Source organism: Denticeps clupeoides, chromosome 18 (assembly GCF_900700375.1).
Source record: "Denticeps clupeoides chromosome 18, fDenClu1.1, whole genome shotgun sequence".
Taxonomy (NCBI): domain Eukaryota; kingdom Metazoa; phylum Chordata; class Actinopteri; order Clupeiformes; family Denticipitidae; genus Denticeps; species Denticeps clupeoides.
Genome location: NC_041724.1, coordinates 8221597 through 8238954, shown reverse-complemented (window position 1 = coordinate 8238954; position 17358 = coordinate 8221597). Strand labels below are relative to the sequence as shown.

At 46.8% G+C, this 17358-nt stretch overlaps 1 protein-coding gene across 1 annotated transcript in view; it reads left to right on the top strand.

The window, feature by feature from the left end:
* The first annotated feature begins 634 nt into the window (after nucleotides 1-634).
* Nucleotides 635-17358, top strand: part of slit3 (slit homolog 3 (Drosophila)) — a 148755-nt gene continuing 132031 nt past the window's right edge. The window contains exons 1-4 of the mRNA XM_028960216.1: nucleotides 635-1269; nucleotides 10089-10160; nucleotides 12106-12177; nucleotides 15010-15081. Coding sequence (XP_028816049.1) covers nucleotides 1091-1269; nucleotides 10089-10160; nucleotides 12106-12177; nucleotides 15010-15081 — 395 coding nt within the window. The 5' untranslated portion in view covers nucleotides 635-1090. The remainder of the gene's footprint in view (nucleotides 1270-10088; nucleotides 10161-12105; nucleotides 12178-15009; nucleotides 15082-17358) is intronic.

Genomic DNA, 17358 nt, shown 5'->3' with positions numbered 1-17358 from the left:
AGGTACACACAGTCTCCGAGTTGTGGCTCCAGTTTGAGTTTACTGGTGTGGTGTGTTTAGTTTTTTTATTTTTATTATTTTTTATAAATTTCCCTTCTCAAAATATTGTGGAATCTAAATAAAGGCAAATTATATAGTTAGGGCATCCAAGCAGAACACAGCTCATTGCCAGACACACTTTAAATGTTCAGAAATATGTTATGCTGACGGTACGTTTTGGTCTTATGAGGGGATTGGACGTCTTAAAGGTTGGACTGTGAGTCACGTGGTAAAACTGTGATAAAATGTTATTTTTATTCACTACATAGTCCAAAAAAAAATTTCTGTTTGTCTGTTTAAAGTAAAAACCATTTCACTTATGTGACTTTTTCCTTAAGATGCGAATTGCAACGAAAGTTACGCACGACTTATTCGCCGTGTTGCAATACTTCATCCTAACGGTTTCACTGGGGAAAAAATCCCTTTCAACTCGTGAGGGAAGTTTGAGACCCCAAATTTCAGTGACATCACGCTGAAGCGAGCCAGTAGGAATCTGGAAGAGGGAATTTGGGGGCTGGAGGGGAGGCATGAGAATCTGTGCGCCACAACACCACGCGCGCACCACGCACCCCCCCCCAAAAAAAACCCACTTTCGCGTCGTCGCGTCCCGAAAGAAAAAAAAAAAGTCATCCCTGCCGGAGCATTTTCGGGGTTCAGGACGGCATCCACGTTCCACCCCCCCACCTTCCCATCACGCAGGATCCCGGCGTGCGAACTGGAAAAGAGCGCGCGAGGTTTGGTGATGGATGTATCCGGGGGTTTCCTGCGCATCCGTACGCAAGGGAAGTAATTCCGAGCGCCAGAAGCCCCGACTGCGGCGGTGCATCGACGTGGAACCGCACCGGCGACTTCGAATCGGCGCAACCTTCCACGAGGAGGAAGTTGCTGAAGTTTTGAGAAATAGTTTTTAAGTTTTATCCATCGCGCCGCCGGACTACCCAGGATCCTTCTCACAGTTCTAACAAATTAGGGATTTTATTTTTTTGGGGGGAAGGGGGTCACTGTTATTATTATTATTATTATTCTATCTATTTTCCCACCCACCGCGGATATGGTACCGGGCGCGCCGCGAGTGCGCCGGGGAGTTCTGGCCGCGCTCTGCGCGCTGCTGTGCTCGGCCGCGGTGCGCGGCTGCCCGCACAAGTGCAGCTGCTCCGGGTCGCACGTGGACTGCCAGGGTCAGGGCTTCAGGACCGTGCCGAGGGGGGTCCCCAGGAGCGCCGAGCGGCTGTGAGTATCCCGACGCGCCGCGCCGCGCCGCGCCGCCACGCGTCACCATCCGGTGCGCGACGGTTTTACGCGTGGTACGGACACCCGAGACACCAATAAGTGCACTAACAGTTTTGTTTTTTTTTTTACTTTTGTCATACAGTAATAACATAATTACGGACTTTAAGCCTTTTTAAGTGACGTGTCTAACTTTCTGAACCGAGAAAAGGAGAATTTCCTCTTAAATCGGTGCAAATAAAATGCACTTTAAATGTCGCGCGTTAAAAAGTGGTCGCGGCACCTTTTTTTCCACGGAAACGTCAGCGTGCGCCCACGTGCGCGCGGGTCTGACGGCGTGGACGTACGCGACGTGCAGAAGACCCGGGTTCGAGCCCCACTCACTGCCGCTGTGTCCCTGAGCGAGACGCTTAACCCCGTGTGTCCCCAGGGAGGGGGGTGACGACGACTTCGGTCCGTCGCTTTTTATTCGTTTCTACACGTTTAAAGTGCACACGTGTCCATGTCTGAAATGTGACGCCGGTCTTGAGTAAAAATAAATAAATAAAAAGAACCAGAACCCAATAAAGAGCCGGTTCCACGTGTATGGAACCCGTTACCGGGTCAGAGTAACCTGCTCGGACGCGACGTCTGTGGCGCTGCGACAACAAACACAGACGGGCCTTCTCTGGACCTGCTCGACCCCTGGAATTGGGGCCTGAGGCGTTTTCAACACGACCAAAAAAAAAAAACAACACAACGAGGCCACACGGTGTCGGTCTTTTTTTTTTTTTTTTTTTACATGCATTTTGTGTAGCTGTTTTTTTGTATTTTTCTTCTTTGACCGACTTCACGCTCATTTACTAGAATTCGAGGTGTAAGAAAGGCCATGGGTTTTGCTCTCAGGCGTACGAACCGAGCATTCGAGCCCTCCAGCGGGACCACTGAACTTTCGACAAAAGCCTTGCGCCAAGACGCTCCGGCGAAACGCTGCTGCGGGGCCGCTGAGGGCCCGGTGTTCAACTGGCACCGGCCCTCTCGGGAGCAGTTCTCACGGCGCCACTATTCTCACGTCCGCTCACACGCGCGGCGTGAGCTGGCGTAGCTGCTGGCCTGCTCTCTCGCCTCTCGTCTTTATTTGGATCGGACGCGTGTCCACGATCGTTTCTCTTGTTAAGGAAGAGCAGCAGTTCTCATGGTGAGAATCGTGACACTGAAACAGTCATACATACGGAGGTGGGGGTGCCCAACGAGCGCTGGCATCAGAACGGGCAGCCATTTCTACCTGTGACTCACGGACCATGCCTGCAGGAGATCAGGTCACCCCCCCCCCAAAAAAAACCAAAAAAAAAAACCCAACATCTACAACTGGCAAATTTTGTAATGTGAAGAAGCAGCGGTGGTTCCCACATGCCATCCAATTCCAGCTCACCCGTGGACGCCGAATTGATTCCAGATGCTCCGTTTCTAAACTCCAGTGTGCCGTTTGGTAGATAGCTGGTCACCCGCGGTTCAGGAACCCTGATCTGAGTTCGGCTTTAACATATGTCTGGCAAGTTTAATTCCGTGTTTGTTTAACCGTCCGGTGCATTTCCAGCATTAACGTTTACGTGGAAGGGCCAACTTTTGGGATGGACGTTGGCCAAACCGATGAAAAGTGCACTTCCATTCAGCACCAGTGATGCGGATAATCAATGTGGAAACAGTGTTGATTCCGTTTCTTTCTGCCCAGTGGGTTACATATTGTAATGGAGATGACCTTCAGTAGGGGCATTTTCCTCCCGTCCAGGCAGCAGCTGGAGTTGGCAGCGGACTCACAGAATACTGGGAAATCTCAGCCACCCAACGTAAAAGAAAAAGGCGTATGGGGAAAAAACCGAGGTACTTTATTTTACCCAGGACTTCAAAAGGCCAACGCTGGCACAGTGGGGCTGCATTTTTTCGGGTTGACTCTTGAGGGAGCGAATCCAAGCTATGAATGTCCCTCGAGATGTTGGTCTAGAGACAAGGGTAACGGAACAATTCCAAGTAGGTGTGTCGCGTTCCATATCGAGCCCTAGGGCCATATTGGGTTAAACAGGATACTCGTTTCTGGCTGTTGGGGCGCTGTCACCAAAGCAACGCTGGGTATTGTCAGTTCTCGTAATCAGATTGTCCTTTGTACTGTATCTTCTGAAGTCTCCGAGCACGGCAGTGTTTGTCTCTCTAGAACAAAATATGGATGAATGAGTGCATGCCTCCTGCCTTTGTCACTGTGATGTAAGTGCAGCTAGGGATGCAAACATTATGTTGCAGTTAGCAACGCTGTAAACACACACGCACACACAAAAAAGCAGAAGTCCCCATATTTGATTATCACGCTGGCAGTAGTGAGAGTGTACAAATTGGGGCAAATTGTCCTTTAGATATTTTCAGTCCTGGACTCCCCCTACACTTGCTGAGTGTTATTCATTTTTGCAAGGTTAAGGGGGAAAACCTCCCACTTTGAGCTTCCCTCTTCTATTGCTCGAAGGTGGAGAATTAGTGTAACTGATGTAAATGAGCAAGCTAGCTCATATTTGTGTATATTTGTACCTCATAGTTCAGATTTAGATTGACAAAGACGGACTTTATCCTGAAATGAGGCTGAGGTTAGATGAATTTTTGTTTAGGGATGGTATATATACGCCCTGCCTTTGTGTTGCCATTGTTTTCCCATGAAGTCTCCCTTTACTTATAAAAAAGTTTAAACCAACATCATCCATATACTTATATTCGTCATTTATGTTGGTGTCGCTGTTAAGCAATACATCCGCTAGAGGGAAGTTCGAAAGTTTCCAACAACATCAAATGTGGTAATAATGTATTTAATTTCTCCAATTTCCTTGCGGATGCTCTGTCCTTGTGCCTGCATTACGCCACTTTATGAGTCCATTGAACTATTGGATATACCGGCCATATATTTGAAAAATTAATTCAAATATGGTCAAAATGAACGTGGACTATGGAGAGATGGCGTTCTACATTTCCACATCCATCTTTAGACTTTAGCCATGACATGTCTATTACTAGGGATGTTGAAATGAATTGGATAATCAATTCTGCATTGATGCATTGCAGAAGATAATTGTTTATATCAGAATGACATTGCTTGGTGATTTTCGAGTGGTTGTATAAAAATTCTTGTTAAAAAGTATTGCTGGTAGTGACTGTGTCTGCCTGATCTGAGTTCAGCGCCGCTCTGGGTAGGAGTTTCACGCTGCGTGGCACTCGGAGGCCTTGTTCTTGCACCGCGGTAATTTGTTGAACTTTGACCTCTGCCCGAAGTGACGTATTTTGGCGCGACCAATAGAACCACAACGGGCCTCTTTCAGCCTCTTCGAAACACACGCGAAGTGGGAATGGAGGAAAAACTGATCATAACAGTCTCTGAGTGTCCAGAGATCTGTGTCTGTGTTCAGTCTGCTCTCACCTGATGCCACGGAGGTCTGGACCAGACGTTTTTCTGCCGTTTGTGGCTTCAGGTTGTAACGGGTTTGGGGCGGTGTGTAGTGGAGGAAAACCTTGGTGAAGCATGGGGAGAAAGGAGGCCCGCCGGGAAGAAAGAGAATCTCACACCACTGCTGGGGTGTCCATCACGCTCTTTGTTTATTATGCTTACGGCACCTCAGTTCCGCCACGCCCAGGTAATTGTCGGCAACCGCTCGTACATGAGACGGGAGCGTTGCACGTACCAAACCTTGCTGCTTTCATGTAATACAAAATGAAATAATAAAGGGACCACAGGGCCAGTCTGCTCGGTTCCTCTGCTTGGTGGAGAGTGGATCTGCATCGGGACCATGGCAGATGACTGACCCCGCCCACAGCGCAGTGGCGTGTGTATTTGTACAGGAGAACGACCTGTTTATACGACTGATACAAGGTGAGCGCGGACTGAAAGCTGCTCATTGTAGCAAATGTCCACACAGGCATACAAGACCTCGTTGATAATCGGATCCAAAAGTGAAGAATGCAGGATAAAAAAGTGCAACTGTTGGGGCTAAGAAGGTTGAATGCGCGCACAGACGAACAGACTTCGGCGCTGACACATGACGCAGAAGCACAGGCGAGGCCACCTGTGGAAAACATTTCTGTCTGGACCCTTTTTGGATTTATTTTCGTTCCACTCCTCTGCCCCGCGTCTGCCAGTGACGCAGCAGGGCATATTTGCTCTGCTTTGTTTTACTTGACTGTTGCTGCTTCTTGGTTTATATACACAGCATGGTGGAAACTGAATGCGTGCGGCCTCCCCGTCCGACCGGCCAGTGCTCTGGCTCTGCAGCCGCCTCGATTTAAGAACCCCCACGCTCCGTTGAGGGCAAGCGCTACGGAGGTGCCGGGGTTTAGGTGCAAGCTGTCAACAATTTAAAACAGGCACGGTTGAAGGTGACCAGGCGTGGAGGCAAATATGAAATGAATCCCCGGCCCTTCCCGATCCGTCTGCTCGGCTGGGTTCGAGGAGGGTGCCAGGGTTCGAGGAAACTCGTCCGGCCAGCGAGGTACTGAAAATATTTAGCAAACATAAAAGGCCTCCCTGCGACGTGGCCCACCAAACCTTCCCCATAAACAATGGAAAGTTAAAAGTTCGGGTTTACTGTCTCTGCCGCAGCCAAATGCTGATGATTAAGTGGGGGCCTTATCTTGGGAGATGACATCTCCCTTCTCCTCCATCTCTTCCCTGTTTCTTTACTTCCAGCTGTTCATGTGGATTCAATCTTTTACTTCGAAAAATGTATATTGTTTCGAAGTGTGTTCAATGTCGCTGTGAAATCCCACCTTAGGAAGGTGGAGGCCGGACGGGTGCATCTGGGAAACCGTTCATGGAGTGAGAACGGCCCTCCTGAGGTGTCCAGCAGAGGCCTTCAAGGGGCAGGCCTTCACCTGAGCACTTCTGTTTCGTTCATTTCGGAACGCTAAAGGATGGGGCCCTTGTGTTCAAGAAGCACCTCAAAGCCGCGGCGCCATGTTTATCTTGGGGTTGTGGAAAAGGGAAGACTGATTTTAGTTTGCCGCTCCTGCCCGGAGATCCCTTATAAATACAAACCCAGAGCCCGAACACATAAATCATCTCTTAGTACGTGGTGTTGATCTGAGCTCAGGCGTTCCAGGCCCCTGCACCAGGCTTGCACCATGGATCACCAGCCTATTAAAGAAGTGCTCGTATCTGTGAGATGATGACTTCGGGGAAATAGCATACGGGAGCCCTTATGAGGCAGCCCCGCTATGTGGACCCTGGTGGTCCTGCCTATGTGACATTGTTCAGCGATGTGAGGGTGGCAACGTTTGCCTGGCGGTTGACCTCAGGAATGCTGGGACATGACTAAATGTGTCCACAATGATGTGTGCTACACACATGGGCCGCTTGTTCTCCTTTTCTGCCTGTCTATTCTCTGGCTCGGGCCGCTCTCTGGATAGAAACTTTTATTCCTCAGACACGTGGTTTGGTAACGAACCCTCTTGTTTTTTGATCTTGCACAAGTCCAAGAAATGGTCTAGGGAGGCGCTTGGTTGGGGAGCATCGAGGCGGCTTGAGACTGCGGTAGGGAAAACCCAATGGCTGCATTCCACTTTGGAAAGAAAGCCCAGATAAGAGCTGCATAAAAACGCCAGGTTTCATGTATCAACGTGGATGTGGTGTTTTTCACAGTATTTTCATTAACTTTCATTGTTATTTATAACACTGTCCACTTAACTACAGCATCACTGAATGTAACTGTTGTAGTTATGTGGTTATAGTTATGAAGCAAGTGACCATGATGAGATACATTTCTTCATATTTTGCTCTCAAAATCAATGCTTAAGGAGTGAAAATGGACAAAAGGTTCTTGTACATATGAGTGCCTACCAAAATGTGAAAAAACTATGGGTGGCTCAAGATTTTGCACAGCAGTGTAACAGGGTGTGATGAAAAATAAGTGTGGACAAACGTAAGCTACTGTTGATCATGCAAAAAAATGCTGCTATAGGTGACCGTCAAATCTAAATTTAATATTTATATATTCACTGTTGCAGATTAAAGCCCCTAGACTAAGTTTTTGCACTGGTTGCACTGGTCTGCCTAACTTAATAACACAGTATTACAGGTTGACTTTTTAAATCGCTGTCTATGTAAGCAATATTAACTTGTAAATAATTAACTAACTAATCTGGTTAATATGAAATTCTTTATTTAAAGTGCAATTCCTTAAGAAAGGTGACTTCCTGAAAAAGGGTTGGTGCTGGGCTGACATTAAAACTAGATAAATGAAAAAGAAAAGAAGATATAAATTAAAAGTGCAAGTGGCTCAAGGGCTTGAACTGAATTATCATCTTGGCCTGTTGACCTGTTGCTGAAAGGCAGCGGGTGAGAGGAGACACTTGCCCAGTACATTTATCGCTGGATCGCTTATAGATGCATTATGCTTTTTTCAGCGTTTAATTTCTATCATTTTACTCTGTAAATGAGCAGTCAGGTGAAGCAAAAATGGAGGCTGAGGCGGTGAAATGGATGCTAACTTCTGGCGATTACATTGTGGTTGCACTGGCAACGAAAGCAAGGTGGTGTGGGAAAAACTTTGACCATGAAGATTTAAATTTATAAAGGACTCGTACGCGCGCAAAGCATGTTGGTACAGTCATGTTGGCCGGCATCCACCACCACAGAAATGTCGTGCTTGGGCTTTTAAAAAGCTGTACTGGTCGGGCTCGGCTCTAACGTTTTAAGACCTGATTAAAGATCTACATTCACTCTGTCTATCTGACAGGTCCAGGCTACTCACCTCTCTTTGTATGACTGCAGCACGCGCACTTTCAAACAAGCAGTGGCCAACCAGAGGCGGGCCCCGCCCTTCGCGATCTATGATTGGTTTCAAATATGACTTGATATGCATCTGTTGGAACCACAGGGAGCTTTTGGAGAATTTTTCTCACCCGAACGCCTGGTTGCACCTGGTGTGACCTCGCGCCATTGAGAATTTTGGTTACATGTGCGACCACAGTGGCTGCACTTTAGATCCCTGATTGGCTCCCTTGCTTTGCCATGATTGATTACAGTCAGTAGTATTGATGACTGTGTCGTTGTGGCTATGGGACGCTTGTGCCTTTTTTTTTGCCGAGACTTCCGAGACAACCTCATAATTAGTTTACATGGATCAATCGTCTGACCACAGACTGCTGTGCTCCAGCACTTATCTGAGAGGCAGATGTGCTGAGGGCTTAATGTGGAAATAGGGCTCGCCGATGACATCTTGCAGAAGGCAAGAATGCTTTCGCTGATGAAAAACACCCTTCAATGGCAGCCTGAGTCTGAAGGGGGAACTCAATTAAGATTCCAAACATCATTCCGAAGCTTTGAGGAGGAAATGGAGCATACCTATCTACCCTGGAAGTACCAGAGTACCAGACAGGCTTCGGCTCAAAGGAAAATTACAGGACGTTGCAGCAGGAAGAAAGAAATGGGCCGTTCATGTATTTTTTATAACACAGCCCAAACAAAGATTCCAAGTCACCTGACATTCTACAAAAATGACTCTACGTGTTAAAAAAGAGGAACTAAAATGTGTGGCAGTATTTAATTGATGATTTGGGGACACCTTGGATCGCCTGGATTTGGCCTGTCTTGGCTTTTGCTCGGCTCTGCAGGAAGTTTCTGATAAAGTGAAAAACTGAATAGAATTGAGACTTTCTGGACATTCAGGTGAGAGAAATGGGATGAGGGGTAAAAAGAGGGCGAGAAAAGAATGAGGAAAAAGTAAAGGCAGTCTCTTGAGCATCTTTTTTCCTTTTTGACTCCGCAATATGGCTCCCATTACAGGGTTCTTGATGTGTGTTTTTTTTGCGGGGCTGGGGAAACCTTTTGAAATTCAATATGCCTTTAAATCAGATTTATAAATGTTTGTGTATATTATGAGAAACACAGACCAATCACTGTCAGAGGATGGGACAAGATGTGTGCGTGCATACGTATGGGAGTGTGTCCTCGTGTATGTGCACAACTTCCCTGAATTCCTCTAGTGTGGCACAACTCCAGTAAACAGTGGCCAAGACTAAGTATTGGGGACACAGTATTTAATGATTGTATATGTTCTGGAGAACGTAATGGCCTAGAAATGAGATAAATGCAGCGGCTCCACTAACTCTACTCGGAAACACATGTTTCTTGAAACTGTGTCCAATCAGGCCATACTAAAGTAACTCTTATGAACACAAATGTCTACATGCAATTGTCCATTCTCATGCCATGCCCTGTCTTCTCTTTCATTAAAGTAGAAAGAGCAACAAATATAGCACATAGCCCCTGTATTTACTCTTTTAGTAACGAAAAATCGAAAATTAAGCAGCGGCATTAGGGGAATATTTATATCTATATTCCCGCTCCACATTTTAATTACATTAACATAATGCTATGTGGCTTATTTCAGTGTATTCATGCACAGATACCATCTAGCTGTTAGCAGATTAAGTTTGTCTGAATAAACAACCAGCCAAAAAGGTAAAAGAAGCTACTGTTCTTGGCACTAAGGAACAGCATTGCCTTGCACATGTGACCGGCCTCATCCCGCGTGCAGGGTATGGATAATAGATGTTAAGGTGCTGCCAAAAATGGGACGGAATGTTGAAACTGAGGCCTCTTCCCATGGGGCATTGCTCCACAGAGTGGCACTAATGTGCCCTGGCAGATACCAGCTTTTGGGGTTGGTGCCTCTGGACCGCGTGTGCTGTGGTTTAGGTCTCTGTAGTGAAAGTGCAGAGTACTAACGGACTGACCTACGGTGGTTAAACTCTAACCTGTGATGTTTTCTCTCTCTCTCTCTCTTTCTTTTTTTGTCCATCTGTCTATTTCCCAGGGATTTGGACAGGAATAACATAACTCGCATAACCAAAGTGGACTTCTCCGGCATCAAGAACCTTCGAGTCCTGTAAGCACTCTGCACCCGTCCGCCTCTCTTTTCCTTTCTCTGTCTGGGATGATGCAGGAATATTAAACAAGCCCTGTCATCTCCAATCCATTCCTGCATTCCCCGTGCCGGGCTGCGGACGGAAGGCTGTAAAGGCAAGCCGCAGTGCTCTCGAAATGACATTTACTAAAAGTAAATCTGACAAGTTTAACACGACCCTCGGACTGGGGGCTGTGAATGAAGTCATTGGCTTCCCTTCGGCCCGATGGACGCAGGCCTTTAACAGGAAGAGCGTGTAACCGTAGCTCTTTGCAGAAAGACATTAGAGCAATGGGCGAGAGAGATAAACACACTCCCTGTGCTAACTCAGGGCTGCAGCAGCCAGGGGAAAAGTGTGTGAGTGGCTTTAATGACTGTAATCACGAATCTCTCCGTGCTGTTTGCCGCTTTTTATAAAAAAAAAAAATGCCTGGAGATAAAAATAAAAGGGCCGAGAGGAGTGGTAATAAGCGGGAATAAGCAGTGGCTGTACTCCCGGGCCGCCGGGCTGCCCACGTTATGTGGTGTGTGATTCACAGTCCTGACATTTCACTGCTCTGCAGCGTCTGGGCGGCCCTCTGGGAACTCAGTGTGGACCCCAGCACGCCGCCCTTATCTCGCCTTGTGGGCTGGTATGCGAGAGGCCGTTTGTTCTGCGTTCGCCACCATCTGATAAAGGGGGAAGCCCTGGACGTGCAGCAGTATTCCACACACATCACCAGTGTAAAACTCCCCCAGTTTAGCTCGGTCTTTGGTCTTATACCTCTGGGAGATGCTATTGTGGCTTGTGCTTTCCCTGAGTCAAAACCCAGATTACTGAGTGAGGCACAGTACAGAGGGACTGCAGTTTTCCAGAAAACTTTAAATAAAGTCCCCTGTGCTTTTAGGCTCCATACATCCATAGGTGTTTGTGTCCCATATCTAAATTTAATAGCTGTTGTACCATTATTCCTCAAGCCACACCAAGCTCCATCTGTTGGATATTGACTGGGATTACTTTTAACACCCATAAATAACTCACCATGAGCCTGATCCACTATTTGTATGATTAGGCCTGAGCGTAATTTAGAAACGGTCTCATGTTGGGCTCAGGGTACGGGATGTGTGTTTTATCAGCAAAGAATGCAATTATCTTGGCCTTTACTAAGCTTCAGCCGAGGGGGCTGCAAATGACGGGGCCGCTGGTTCCTTTATGGCTGCCCGGGTTGGTAAAAATCAGTGCTAGTTTCAAGAGACCATATTAAAAAAGAAATGGCCATTTTGACAAAGCAATATGTAGTAATGCAACTAGACACACTGATCTGAGGCAGTGGCACAGTTATGTGAATACAAATGTGAATGTGAAATGCATTTCATAATGCGTTTCATTTCACACTCAACCAGTCCCCTGGGTCGTCCTGCCAAAAAGGAATTCCACATTAGAGGCATCTTGCTTTTTCTTTTTTTTTTTTTTACGATCGCAGTTTTCACTTGGCCTCCTGTCATCATATGCCGAGAATCTGTCAGAGACTGCAGATTCATCTGCTTCCCGTACATGTCACTCTTAGCTGGCCATAAACTGAGAGATAAAGTAAGCAAACCAATAAATCAATCAATCAATGAATTAATAAATATATTAATATATTATGAACTCCTTTTTCTAATGTGTCTGGAAAGCCGTAAAAGCCACTAATACAAAATGACAAGTCGTTGATGCACCTCTGTCAGGGGAAACAATAACTTTTCTGGAATTACACAAAAAAATATGTTTTCTGAAGCCCTTTAAAGTTATATTAAAAGCGCCAAGTCATGCATCCATACTGCATAGCCCCGTTTTCACCTCTTTCGAAACGATTGCTTACGGGACGATGATCCATCTCATTGGCTGTCTTGCTGTGTGTGTGATGATTGGTTGTTGGTATTCTGAACTTGTCTTTGTTCTCCACAGGCACCTGGAGAATAATCAGATCAGTGTGATTGAGAGAGGGGCTTTCCAGGATCTGAAACAGCTGGAGCGCCTGTGAGTATTCCACACGGGTCTTCTCATTAGTTTTATTAATGCTCTGCAGACATTTGCGGAGCCGTCCAAATGACTCAAATGTTTGTGCGATACGTAAGTGTGCGAGAGAATGTCCAGCGGATGAGTGCGTCGGTTGTGTGTGTTTGTGTGTGAGTCCACTGCCACAAACCACAGGTGTCTGTTTATGAGTGCAAATTTGACTTTCTCAGTATACCACCAAAAGACCCTGTGGTATTGGGAGGGGAAGGTTAGAATGTGAGGGTCATGTCAGTAAACTGCAGAAGCCACTGACCTTCCCTCCACTGTCTCACACATACCAGAAATCCTCCGTTTTGCTCTGGTGTGACTATTTGCACCTCATAGGGAATTTGACCACAGGGTCAAACAAAACAATAAAACATTGCAGTCGTCCGCCCTGACTGGCCTGGGCACTGATTGACTTGCCATGTTGTTAAATTTGTGTCCGTGTGTGGACTTGGAGCGCATCAGGCTGCTAGGCCCTCTGGCCCTTAGCGAGTGTGTGTCATTTCACTGACACCAGCTGTTGGCCGATAAGGAGGCACATCTGCACTTTGCCACAGCCCGACACAGCTGCCACTTCCGAGGGCTCACACACTCTTGTTTGTGGCTGCTGTGGAGACCAGTGTTCGTGACCCTGGAGTCTTTTTGAGCAGGGATTCGACATTACACGATAAAAGCAATGTGGCAGTTCTTGTTCTCTGTGGCATTTGGTACCATGGTTCATCATATTTTATCACACTGTCTGGCAAAAGCACATGTTTCTAGCACTCTCGATGGCTTCAGAAATATCAAACAGGTAGTCCAATTAAGTTATCATATATCACAGAGTAGATAAGTAACATGTGGCGTTTCACTTGGAGCAATTATTGGACAATTTTGTTCTCTTTTGTTTCTTCCACTGTGTCAGTGCCAATTTTCATAGTTATGCAGATGATCCACAGCTGTAGCACCAGATGACCCAAGAGATCTGCTTAAACATCATTACAAATAATAAATATAATTTTGGAATAAGTAAAATAAAAAAGAATCATCTGCATTCTAAATGAATAATGTTACAAAATTTATTTAAAAAAAAAAATGTGGTTATCCAAAAGTGGTCTTAATAATGAACCATAATGTACCATATAAAAAAGAGGCTTGGAGGAGACCTTGGAACTAACAATACATATTAAATAATGCACAGAGTAAAGGGGAAGTAGTACCCACATTCACTGCTTTGATGCACGGGCAATCCTAGCAGGTAAACGATCTGGATGGCACATGGTTTAATGGTGTCCTCACATATGTTCAAACTTAGTTACCCATTCCATGGTCATTGACACTCTGTCAAAACATGAAAGATGCTAACGATGAACCAGTGACATGCTCATTGGTTCAGACACCTAAAAACTATTTGACAATTTGATTTGTTTAGTGAGACCAGGAGACTAGGAATTTCATTATCATTATTTAATTTTTATTATATGTCCCAATCATAAATTGGGGCAGTGGTGGCCTAGCGGGTAAGGAAGCGATCCCGTAATTGGAAGGTTGGAAGGTTTGAATCCTGAGTGGCGAAGGTGGCACTGAGGTGTCACTGAGCAAAGCACCGTCATGGCTGCCCACTGCTCACCATGGTTAAATGCAGAGGACTCATTTTGTTGTGTCACTGTGTGCTATGCTTCACAATGACAACCACTTTCCTTTACTTGTATGCTGACAAATGTTGTTCATTAGATGTTGTTCAACCGCACACACTGAACATGAAAAAAACTACTGGACAGGTCACTCTCGTCTTGTCTTCAGGTGATCCAGAGTAGACTCCTTGCCCTTTAAAACAAGTCTGGAGAGTCGGTTGAGGAGAGGAGATTCTGCTGGCTCAGGTCCTAGATCAGAGGAAGGTCAACCGGGGAAAGAAAGTGTGAAGCTGTGCTTCCATTAAGCCCCCTCGCTTCCAGATCAAAGGCAATGTTTAAAGCGGAATCTGAGGTTTGTTTTACTGCTGGTGAGGTTCTGTGGAGGAAGAGATGTAACCGGACAGCCCATCTCACATTCTGCTCTCAGTCGGGTTATGTCAGAGGTGGAGGCCCTCTGCTTCGAGTAAAAATGATTTCCCTCCGTGCTCGGCCGAAAGGCGATATCCTCCAGGCCGTCCCCCTGCTCTGTGTGCTGTTATTGATGCAGAGAGGATGGGTGGAGAGTGACTGTGGTTTGAGGGTTGCGGAGATGACACAGCGGATCCTCCTCTGCATGCTTTCGCCGCGACCCCCTTCACCTCTGCTCTTCGCTGTGGCCTCCAGCTGAGATGAAGGAACAGAACTTGTGATAAGAACCTTCCCAGAGAAGACTCGTGGCCAGCCTGTGGGAATTTATTTATGAGACAAAGGCCTTAAAAAGACAGCAGGATGAAAGATAACCTCGACCGTCCACATAGGAAGTAACCCCGATTCCCATCGGCCCTAGTGTAGCTGTGAACCCTGATAGACCAGTGCATAGCCTGGAAGGATAGAGTCTGAAATGATTCTTTTTTTTTTTACTGTTGGATTGATTAGACTTGTTGCTGGTGTCTGGGTATGATTTTGTTCATCTTATTATTATTATTATCATTTTTTTTTTGACTGTCGTTTTCTATCTCCCTCACTCCCATTCACTCACTAAACTGAGACGCCCACCCACCACAGATATTCCATCTCCGCAGGCTCATTCCCACACAACTCCTTCCTTATGTTTCAGTTTTTTATTTTCCCCGAGCTGCGCTGTGCTGCTCTGCGGTTACGACCACACTAACGCTCGCCCTCTCCATGTCCTCTCTGTTTCTCTCTCTCCCCGCAGCCGCCTGAACCGGAACAAGCTGCAGGTCCTGCCCGAGTTACTGTTCCAGTCCACGCCCAAGCTTGGCCGCCTGTAAGTCACCGCTCCTCGCTTTGATATCCGACTCTGGAAAACCATCATTCTCCTACTCCACTCCAATATTATCTTGGAACATCCCGCTCAAACATTTTGTTGCCCTAAAAAAAATGTTTCCTTCTTTTTATTAAACAATATTGAAGATAGCGTCAGGCCAGGGTCACGCTCCCTCGTCCATTTCCCCGTCTTCAAATCCACGGCAGATTCTGTCTTCGGTCAACATGACAGGCCCATTTGGCGTCCATGCCCGGAAAGGTGAAGGTGTGTTGGAAAATGATGTTTGGCTTGGCCGGGCGTGTCAAGTGCACGGCTGCGTTCCCTTTTCTCCGAGGCTTTTCTCGTTTGAGGCCGAGGCCAGGGCAGACCGCACTCGGTGTTCTGACCGCCGCGAAAGACTTCCTTCACTCGTGAACAAGGTCCGCAGAGGAGCCTGCTCACCCTGTTTAGAGCAAAGGAAGTGTTTTTTTTTTGACATTCGTTCACACGGGCCGTTTTAAACGTCACCCCTAACTTTTCCTATTCTGTTGCCGCGTCTCGTCTCTGCTTGAAATGTTTCCACGGGGCTAAGGAGGTTTGGCGTGCTTGTCTTTTTTTTTTGGAGATGGCAAGGCAGCGAATGCATTTCCTTTTGTGGTTCTCACACTGCAGCGTTCGATTTGCAGTGAAGTTTGACACATGACAGCGATCCCGATTCGGTTTAGAGGAGCGAAATGCTCATTCCATGTCAGCCAAGGCCAGCAAGAGCAGCTGCGAAGCAGTTCTGCGGAAACGATTGTCGATTTCATTTCCTTTACTCATGTTGGGCTTTGTCAAAGTAAAGTGGCCACATTTCTTTTTTATTTATCCGAGGTTAATGAGCACAAGGTGTTTCCTAAGGGGCTTTAAACAAAGCTGAGCCAAAAGGTCTTTCATAAATTCTGTCCTTATCCTGTAGTGCAGCTTTTAAATGCTGGGTTCGATTTCCCCTCACTGCTTTAATTCTCTGACCTCTGACATTCGCTAGATATGAACTAGACTCTTCTGGCTCTCAACGCCCATCAAGAAGGTGATATATGGTGGGTGGGAGGGGGATGTATAACCTTGTCCTGTCACAGTCTGTTATGGGCCGGGATGTTAAATGAATGGCCCAATCCCACAAAAGACCCCAAAACCCCAATCTTAAAAAACCTAAAGAAAGCGTATTCTGAGGGTCCAGCATGCCCGGCAACATGAGCGAAGGTTATAGCGACAGAAGGACATTTTGCGGAGACCGTCATCTGATGGACTGATGAAGGGGCAGCAGGGACTTGCCGCAGAATGGGTGGGAGGGTACGGGCAGCCTGGCACTGCCGTGGTGGAGTCCTCCGTCTCCCTCTTCACCTCGTTCTTTTCGTGTGGTTTGTCAGCATAGCGAGTTGTCCCTGTTCTTCACCTGAAGCCGCCAGCCCGGATCCTGTTTCTTCCTAAACTTGCTCAACTTCAAGCTCGCTCTGCGTAGGTTTCTGTGCCGGGCGGGTGATGAAATGCAAATTAGCATAATCTATAGATTTGTTTTGCGAATGCCCTCCCAACAGGTTCCGGTCGACTTCCTGTCCGGTGTCGGGGGCCCCTGCACCCGGCCCACGTTCAAGCGGCGAGCTTTTCAGCTAGTGATACCCATGGGACCGCGCCGCTTCCCGCCATTACGCCCAGCTCGAGTTGCACCTGATTGGTGTGTGCCGGGGGAGATGTTGGTGGGGGCATAAAACACAGTGTTGTGTTATCCCCGCAAAAACCTCCTCGCCCCCACCCTCGCCTGAGCAAACGTTGCCACAGTTGAATATCCTTTCTCTTTAATCTTTCAGCAATTATCCTTTACCCAGTCCAAAGCAGTTAGGCTTTTGGAAGGTAATTACCGGCCTGGAAGTGGCCTCTCCCCTCACGTTGTGATTGGGTGACATCTCCCTCGGTCACACTAGATTTTCTTCCCGCAGAGAAATTTAATCGTTTTGCAAAATGGTTTGTGTCATAAGTGGCTCCTATGCTTCTCATTGACCTGCCTTCCAATTTGTCTTCTCTAAGCCTGTTTGGCATCTTCAAGGTTCTCATGCTGTACTATCAAAGCTGGGTTTGGAACTCACCAATGGTCCGAGGTCTTCTCAGATGGTTTCGTGTCAGTAGAGAGTTGGTCTTGAGGGTTTAACATGGCTTCTGTATATCTCTGGGGTGCTGTGGTCTTCAGTTAAGTACTCTCACTGTCAATGGCTGATGCTTAATAACCCTGTATTGTTCTAAGAACACACGCCATGGGTCCCT